Source organism: Solenopsis invicta, chromosome 3, assembly GCF_016802725.1.
Source record: "Solenopsis invicta isolate M01_SB chromosome 3, UNIL_Sinv_3.0, whole genome shotgun sequence".
NCBI classification, from domain to species: Eukaryota; Metazoa; Arthropoda; class Insecta; order Hymenoptera; family Formicidae; genus Solenopsis; species Solenopsis invicta.
The window spans coordinates 14,418,413-14,427,797 of NC_052666.1; the positions used below are offsets into that span (position 1 = coordinate 14,418,413).

The window sequence follows — 9,385 nt, forward strand, 5'->3', positions numbered from 1 at the left end:
ATTGTTTTCGGAACATGAATCTTGTGCGCGAGCGGAGATGTATAGCGAGTGAGAGGCAGAGCAACGAAAATTCGGCGGGAAACGAAAAGAGGGGACGGCCAGAAGTGAAGCCCGGTTAGCCAAGGCAGATCGGCCTACAGCGTCGATTACAAGTCGCTCGATTTGCTCTCTAGGAACTGCGAGCCGCGCCCGAGATTTTCTCCTTATATAAACAGCGATCCTCCCCGAAAGACCCCGGTAGGAATTCAGTAAATACGACGGTTACCGAAGTCCGTAGATCCTTCGAGAAGGCTCGCTGTTATTGTTTGTCAAAATCAGGAATTCGCCACTCGGCAAGCACGACTTCACCGCTCGCCAGCAGCATTCCGCCGAGCGAGCGGGAAAAGAGCCGCCACGCGCGATGAGCGTGATGCGCCCGACCAGCCGCGATCCCGAACATCCCGCCCGCCTCGCCCGAGCCAGGGCGATCGGTCCAGGTCGAGGTCCCCCCGAACCTCCCTCGCATCGTGCACCCCCGCATTCGACTTCCTCGCGTGGCTCTATGGTTGACCTATTCTGGTGGATCCGCTGAAGTCCTGCAAGTACGCGACGCTTGGAAGCTCGATGTGATATAGTGACAAGCGGATGAATTTTTTTTTTTGAAATTTTTCGATGAGCGTTGACAAACAAACGGCAAAATGACGACAAGGGGCACGAGCGAAATTCAGCAGGGCTCTCCGCACGCAAGCTGTTTTCCTGATTAGATTTAAGCTGCCCAAGAAAAATGTTGACATTAAAGATTAGCTAGTCGAATTAATGATAATTACAAAATGCTAAAGCGTCTCCGGAGACCACTCTCGGCGCTAGTCAAGCGACTCCTGGCTCTGATCGCCCTCTCCAACCGGCAATAATATGAGCTTGACTACTGGTCGCGTGAACTCCGACGCAGCCGTCCGGACAGTGACGACGCGAATCTGGCCATCCTCCCCTACGTGCACCCGCACGATTCGCGCGAGTGGCCAGCGCGACGGCGGAGTGCTCTCATTTCGAAGGAGACACAGGCGTCCCACTCGATAATCTGCGACCTCCCTCCGCCACTTCGGTCGATGGACGAGGGAGTGAAGATACTCACGGGACCATCGGTCCCAGAAATGGTCACGCATTTGTTGCAGAAGCTGCCAGCGAGTCAAGCGGTTCGCCGGCAACTCCCGCATTGAAGGCTCAGGCACGGCCGTAAGAGGGGATCCCACCAAGAAATGACCCGGCGTGAGGGCGGCGAGGTCATCAGGATCGTCGGACAAGGCCTGGAGCGGTCGCGAATTCAGACAGGCTTCCACCTGAGCGAGGAGGGTGCTCATCTCCTCGAAGGTCAGGGTCGAGTCCCCCAGCACTCGCCGCAGGTGGTGCTTCAAGGACTTGACGGCGGCCTCCCAGAGTCCGCCAAAATGAGGCGCTGACGGAGGGTTGAATAGCCACTTAATACGATCGCTCGCAAGCCGTCCGACGATCCGACACAACTCAGGGCTATCAGCGGCGAAAAAACTCCGCAATTGCGCATCGGCGCCGACGAAGTTCGTTCCGCAGTCGCTACGGAGCGTACGATAGAGGCCGCGGCGAGCCACGAACCGACGCAAGGCCGCCAGAAAGGCGTCGGCAGTGTAGTCGGACACCGCCTCCAAATGCACGGCACGGGTTGACAGGCAGACGAAGACCGCGATGAAGCCCTTGTAAGTCCGCTGACCTCGTCCCTTGGTCGTTCGCAGATGAACCGGGCCGGCATAGTCGACTCCGGTGTCGAGGAAGGGTCTCCCCGCAGTAACCCGCTCCCGCGGGAGGCTGCTCATCAGCTGCCGGGGGATGGCGGCCCGCCACCGCACGCAAACCACGCAACGGCGCAGCCACGTCTTCACTACCGCTCGTCCCCGGGGGATCCAGTATCGCTGGCGAATCATCCTCAGGGTCATCTGGACTCCGCCGTGTAATGTTCGCCGGTGGCAGTCCTCCACCACCAACCTGGCAACATGAGAGTCCCCGGGCAGCAGCACCGGGTGTCGCTCATCTATAAGCGAGAAGCGCGTGTTTGAGGCGACCACCCACGCGCAGCAGACCTTGACTATCAAAAAAGGGAGTAAATCGTGCAAGAGGGCAGGACGCTGGCAGAGACCGACCCCGTCGCACGACGCTCAGCTCTACTTGGTAGTGGTCAGCCTGGACCCGCCGAACCCAAGCCATCCTCGCCTCCTCCAGTTCATCAGCCGATAACTCGTCGCCACGCCGCTCCCGGCCATCCTCCAAGGCCGCCGGCGCAGCAACCGGTCTAAGACGAAGCCACCGCCTGCACCACGCCGTCACTCGCAGCAGGCGATCGAGGCTCGAGAAGCGCAAGAGCTCATCAGGCTCCTCCACGCCGACGGACGCGATCCTAGCTGCCTGCGCGCGGACTCTCTCCTCCGGCCAGCCGTCACCAGGAGTCCCCCGATCAGCATCCGGCCAGGACGTCGACTCCGCCTGGAGCCAACCCGGACCACGCCACCAGAGCGGGTGATGCACCAGCTCTCCCGGCGCAAGTCCGCGGGACGCACAGTCCGCCGGATTCTCCGGGCCAGGCACATGATGCCACTGAGCGTCAGGGACCCTGGTCTGAATCTCAGCAACGCGGTTCGCTACAAAGGTCTTCGACCGAGTCGGGTGGCCGCGTACCCAGCCCAGAGTGACCGTAGAGTCCGACCACAAATGCATCGCCGTCCGGTCAAGACCGAGCGTAGCTCGGACATGCGCCGCCAGTCTTGCAAGAAGTGTAGCAGCGCACAACTCCAACCTTGGCAGAGTCACAGGTTTCAAGGGCGCGACCTTTGTCCTGGCCGCGATAAGGCAGGTCCTCCAGGACGCACCAGAGCCCGTCCGCAAGTAGGTGACAGCAGCATAGGCGCGCTCAGAGGCGTCGGCAAAGCCATTGAGCTCCACGTCACCGCTCAACAAACCGGCGTCCAATCGTCGCGGAATTCGTACATCCCGCAGACGGGGAAGAGCAGCCTCGTACTCGCGCCACAGCTGTCTCGCCCCCTCGTCGAGAGGATCGTCCCAGCCGAGACCCATCAGCCAAGTCGACTGGAAGGCGATCTTGGCTCGCACCACTGCCGGAGCCAGCCAACCTAGAGGATCAAACAGTCGGGCAGTAAAGGACAGTACCGATCTCTTTGTCACCTCGGTCAAAGAGATAGCAGGGATGGTGAATGAAAATTCGTCAGTAGCGGGATGCCACCGCAAGCCCAAGGTACCGTGTGTCTCGTGCGGTCCCCAGTCTCGCAGCGCCTGCTGCATGCGGTGTTCCGCTGGAACGTCTTGTAAGATTCGCGTCTCGTTGGCCGACCACTTGCGCAGGGGGAAGCCGCCCGCCATGCACAGGTCGGTCAACTGTCGGCGTAGCTCAAACGCCTCCTCCAGACTCGAGGCACCTGTTAAGACGTCATCCATGTAGACGTCCCGATAGAGAGCTCGAGCCGCCAGCGGGTAGTTGTCCGCTTCATCGTCGGCCAGCTGGCGGAGAGTGCGCATGGCCAGGAACGGCGCACACGCTAAGCCGTATGTCACGGTGTTCAGGCGGAACTCCGCTACTTCATCCCGGGCGCTATACCGCCAAAGGATGCGCTGGAGATCCCGGTCCTCAGGGTGGACCAGAATCTGGCGATACATCTTCTCTACGTCCGTGGCCAGGACGTAGCGATGCAAGCGCAGCAAGACGTCAGCGAGCGGAGGTAACAGATTCGGGCCCACCAGGAGGCTCCGATTCAGCGACTCTCCGCAGGAGCCAGCTGCAGAGCCGTTGAATACCACGCGCAGCTTAGTGGTCGAGCTGGCCTCACGCAGCACGCCATGATGAGGTAAATAGCTCACTCTGGCTCCCGTTGCAGCGTCCGAGCGAACCATGTGTCCGAGCTCCTCATACGTGCGCATGAAGTCGAGGTACAGCTCGCGCAGTCGGTCATCTCGAGCGAACCTCTTCTCCGTCGCGGTGAGGGCGCGCAAGGCAGCGCGCTTCGTAGCAGTCAAGTCCGACAGCGGGTCAACCACCGGGAGGCGCACGATGTAACGGCCGTCGTCTTGACGGCGATGCGTGCGACGGAACAGGTCCTCACACTCCTGGTCGAGCGGAGTGAGAGGTGCGGGTCCCACAGGCAGCTCCTCCTGCTGCCAGAATCCTCTCACCAAAGAAGCGAGGTCGTCCTCAACACGGCACTGCAAGGTCAGAGCACGCGGAGGAGTCTTCGCCGTGCCGACGGGCCCCACGAGAAGCCAGCCAAATGATGTCCGCTGCGCCGCAGGTTGGCCAGGCCCGCCCTTCCGCAGCCCGGTCTGGAGGATGGCGGCGTACACGTTCGCGCTCAAGAGGATGTCCACCGGGTCCGCCCTCAGAAAGTCCGGGTCAGCGAGAGCCAGGCCAGCGAGATGAGGCCACCCTGTACTGTCGGCCTGCATATCGCTCTCGTAGAGCGGCAAGCGAGGGAAGATCAGTGCCGACATAACAATCGGAGAGCCCTCCCGGCGAGGCGAGACGCGCAAGTCAATTCGTCCGCGGGCAACACCTGTCTGGACACCACCGACCCCGAATACCGCCACTGAAGTGTGCGAACGGGGCAGCCGGAGTCGCTGCGCCAATGACTCCGTCACCAGCGAGGACTCAGCCCCAGGATCGATCAGAGCCCGCGCGAAGTGATCGACACCGTGTCGGTCGGTTACGCGGACGCGCGCGGTCATCACAAGCGTGGCGACAGCAGCAGCTGGTCTCGGTGTTGTGGCGTGAACCGTGACCGCAGCGACGGCGACGAAGGCGTCATGCAACGTCGAGTGGTGACGCTCGCTGCACGATAAGCATGTTTTCCGCGACGGGCATTCGGATAACTTATGCCTCCTGAGGCAATTCACGCACAAGTTATTCGCCTCCACGTACTGCCTGCGCTCTGCCACCGATTTCCCGAAATACTTCTCGCATTGCCGCACGTAATGTTCACCATTGCATAGGAAGCAGCGGCCTCGCTGACTGTCCTGCTTACGGACCTGCAACGCGGTCCTCGACCGGGTAGAACTCGAACTGCCCTTGGAAGCGTTTGTTTCGCTCTTCGCGGGTGCAAGAGACTCGAGGGTACGCATCCGTTGATTAATGAAAACAAGCAACTCATCGAGAGACGGCGGTTCCGTCGTCCGGCTGAGCTGCGTCTCCCACTCGCGCCGCGACACCGTGTCAAGAAGTTCCGTGAATAGTTGCACGCAAAGATCGTCACTCCGCGCCAAGGGTCGACGGACCCCCTCCAATGAGCCTAAGGTAGTCTGCACGCAATGATAGATTTTGCGTAACTCGGCAGCAGACTCACCTTTCATCTTAGTCAGTGATAACAGCCTGGAGATGTAGGACCGCACCAGGAGCCTCCTGTTCTCATAGTGATCGACCAGGGCACACCAGGTACGCTCAAAGTTAGCGTCCGTTGTTGGCAGTTGTCGAGTCACCTGTTCTGCTTCCCCCTTCAAGCTCGTTTTCAAATAGTGCAGCTTCTCCACCGACGAGGCGGACGGGTTTCGGACTACTAGAGAAGTGAAGAGGTCGCGAAAGGCTGGCCAGTCTTCATACCGTCCGGAAAACTGAGGTATGGAAATGCGAGGCAACTTCGTAGCGACGGGAGCCGCCACCGCGACGGCGGGAGCGGCTGCTGCGACGGCAGCATCGGGCGCGGCGACCGCCGCTTTGCCCGGACTAGTTATTGCGCGCATGTCGTCCAGATACTTGCCCTTCTGCGTGTGATAAGAAATGTCCGCCTTGAGCATCAAGTCGTCTGTCACATACTCGTGCTCCTCAAGGTCGTCTCCGTACTCCATGAGCAACTGCTCATGACGTGTCACGAACTTACTCCAATAACCTTCCAACGTCTGGAGGCGGGCTTCCAATAGTCCGAGTGTGATATTAGCTTCTCCTGCTTTCTTCATATTCTCATACGATCGCGAAAGCAACCCGAACAAGTCGTGCTGTGCTTGCACGAGATCTTCCACAGGGTGACTCATTTCACTCCAATAACGGATGCCGCTTGCAGGATTATCGAGTCACTTCACCGTCACTGCACTCACTCCAACACCGGCACCAGCAACAAGAGTTCTATCCGGCTCGAAGGACCAGCGAATGTGCGCGAGCGGAGATGTATAGCGAGTGAGAGGCAGAGCAACGAAAATTCGGCGGGAAACGAAAAGAGGGGACGGCCAGAAGTGAAGCCCGGTTAGCCAAGGCAGATCGGCCTACAGCGTCGATTACAAGTCGCTCGATTTGCTCTCTAGGAACTGCGAGCCGCGCCCGAGATTTTCTCCTTATATAAACAGCGATCCTCCCCGAAAGACCCCGGTAGGAATTCAGTAAATACGACGGTTACCGAAGTCCGTAGATCCTTCGAGAAGGCTCGCTGTTATTGTTTGTCAAAATCAGGAATTCGCCACTCGGCAAGCACGGCTTCACCGCTCGCCAGCAGCATTCCGCCGAGCGAGCGGGAAAATAGCCGCCACGCGCGATGAGCGTGATGCGCCCGACCAGCCGCGATCCCGAACAAGTCTAAATCCGTACAACAAAAGGAGAAAAAAAGACAACAAATTCAATGTCAGAATGGAAAAAATTAAATAAATAAATAAATACAGATAAAAATAAATAATAAATATAATAGATAAAGAACTCTACAAGTCAAAATAATAAAATTGTATTAGGAGTATAAATAAGTTTCCGCCGTTTCACAAAAAATGGCACCACTAGTATGTTATGATTGAAATTGTCTGTTGTAAAACGTTATATCGTAAGGTTGGACATCTGGCAACAACATAACCTTAAAATATTAGCAATTTTGTATCAGCATCATATATCTTTTTTTGTGCGAAAATGTCGAGTTTTGAGCCAAATAAGCATCACTTGCGGGAGCTTTTGATTTACTTCTTTAATTTGAAGAAATCTGCAGCCGAAGCGCATCGATTGCTTGTAGAAGCATATGGTGAGGCTTCCTTAAGTGAGAGAAATTGCCGTGAGTGGTTTCACAAGTTTAAGAACGGTGAATTTGACGTCGAAGACAAAGAACGTAGCGGAAGGCCGAAAGTGTACGAAGATGCGGAATTGGAAACATTATTAGATGAAGATTCGTGCCAAACGCAAGAAGCACTTGCACTTACATTAGGAGTGACTCAACCACCAATTTCACATCGCTTGAAATTATTGGGAATGATTCAAAAACAAGGAAACTGGGTTCCATATGAACTGAAGCCAAGAAACATTGAACGCCGATTTGTCACATGTGAAATGCTGCTTGCCAGGCATAAACGAAAGGGTTTTTTGCATCGTATAGTCACTGGTAATGAAAAATGGATCCACTACAATAACCCAAAGAAGAAGAAATCATGGGGACCATCTGGCCATGCTTCAACGTCGACAGCCAAGCCAAACATTCATGGACAAAAGCTCATGTTGTGTATTTGGTGGGATCAGCTTGGTGTTGTGTATTATGAGTTGCTCAAACCGAATGAAACCATTACTGGGGCTCTCTACCGAACACAATTGATGAGATTGAGCCGAGTACTCAAGGAAAAACGTGCCCACTACTTCTCCAGACACGACAAAGTTATTCTTCTGCATGATAATGCTCGTCCACATGTTGCGGCGCCGGTCAAAACCTACCTGGAAACACTCAATTGAGAAGTTTTACCCCACCCGCCGTATTCACCAGACATTGCTCTTTCTGATTACTACCTGTTTCGATCGATGACGCATGGCCTGTCTGAGCAACACTTCACATCATATGAAGATACAAAAAATTGGGTCGATTTGTGGATAGCTTCAAAACATGAAGCATTCTTCCGACGCGATATCCGTATGCTGCCAGAAAGATGGGAAAAAGTAGTGGCTAGCGATGGACAATACGAGGTGTGTTCAAAAAGTATCGCGAATTTTGTGTTTTTTCAAAAATTATTTATTTATTCATGAATATCTATTTTGTCCCCTTCAAAGTAATCCCCATGAGATATTATACACTTGTGCCAACGGTTTTTCCAATCTTCGAAGCACTTCAAAAAATCATTTTTTTTTATCTTGTTCAGCTCCTCCTTCGATGCCGTCTTTATCTCGTCAAGCGTAGCGTAACGTCCTTTCATGGGCCTCTTCAGTTTAGGGAACAAGAAAAAGTCACAGGGGGCCAGATCTGGGGAATACGGTGGCTGCGGCATCATTAGTGTGTTGTTTTTGGCCAAAAAGTCGCGCACAAGCAACGATGTGTGAGCAGGGGCGTTATCGTGGTGCAAAAGCCAATTTTTGTTCTTCCACAAATCCGGGCGTTTCTGGCGGATTGCTGCGCAAATTGCGCATAACTTGCAGGTAATATTCCTTATTGACCGTTCTACCCTGTGGCAAGAACTCATGATGCACCACGCCCCTGCAATCGAAGAAAACTGTCAGCAAAACTTTCACATTCGACCGAACTTGGCGCGCTTTTTTCGGTCTTGGTTCGTGCGGCAGCTTCCATTGAGATGATTGAGCTTTGGTTTCCACGTCATAACCATAAACCCACGATTCGTCACCAGTTATGACCCTCTGGAGCAAATTTGGGTCATCGCGGACAGAGTCCAACATCTCATTAGCAATGTTCATGCGATGCTGTTTTTGGTCGCAATTGAGCAATTTTGGTACGAATTTCGCGGCGACCCGTCTCATGCCCAAATCATTGATAAAAATCGAATGGCACGAGGCAATCGATATGTTTAGGTCCTCAGCAACTTCTCTAACGGTGATTCGACGATTGGCCAATACCATTTTCTCCACTTCATTAATTTTTTCGTCTGTTGTTGAAGTGCTCGGGCGTCCGGCACGCTCTTCGTCGTTCACATCTTCTCGGCCTTCTGAGAACATTTTGTACCACCGATAAACGTTGCTTCGGTCCAAGATAGCTTCTCCGTATGCCACAGTCAACATTCGGAATGCATCCGCGCACTTAATTTCGTTTTTCACACAAAATTTAATACAGGTTCTTTGATCCATTTTTTTGAATAGGTAAAAATCGAAGACGATCCAAAACACGTGCAAGCAAAGCAGCTGTCAACAATTAAGTGAACATTCAAAATGGCCGAGCTTGTCGGCATAAGTGAGAGACATGAGTACCAACATAACGCCACAAAAAGATCGAAATTCGAATATACGTAACCCGCGAAAATTCAAAATTCGCGATACTTTTTGAACACACCTCGTACTTTGAATAAAACATTAGGTACCGTTCTTTTACAATAAATGCCCAATTTTTGATAAAAAACGGCGGAAACTTATTTATACTCCTAATAAGAACGTAAAATCTAACGTAAAGTCAAAATATATATAAAAAAAATTATAAATAAGGAGCTGTACAAA

At 53.9% G+C, this 9,385-nt stretch overlaps 2 protein-coding genes across 2 annotated transcripts; both read right to left on the reverse strand.

The window, feature by feature from the left end:
* Positions 1 to 420: 420 nt before the first annotated feature.
* LOC120357418 lies at positions 421 to 4,500 on the reverse strand. Its single transcript, XM_039447612.1, has 2 exons — positions 2,148 to 4,500; positions 421 to 2,092 (listed from the first exon to the last, which is right to left on the reverse strand). The coding sequence occupies exons 1-2, from the start codon at positions 4,498 to 4,500 to the stop codon at positions 843 to 845; spliced, it is 3,603 nt and encodes a 1,200-aa protein (XP_039303546.1). The 3' UTR covers positions 421 to 842.
* A 233-nt stretch (positions 4,501 to 4,733) lies between these two features.
* LOC120357419 lies at positions 4,734 to 6,030 on the reverse strand. The gene is made up of 2 exons (XM_039447613.1): positions 4,989 to 6,030; positions 4,734 to 4,888 (listed from the first exon to the last, which is right to left on the reverse strand). Exons 1-2 carry the CDS (start codon positions 6,028 to 6,030, stop codon positions 4,734 to 4,736), a joined length of 1,197 nt encoding a protein of 398 aa, XP_039303547.1.
* Positions 6,031 to 9,385: the final 3,355 nt, after the last annotated feature.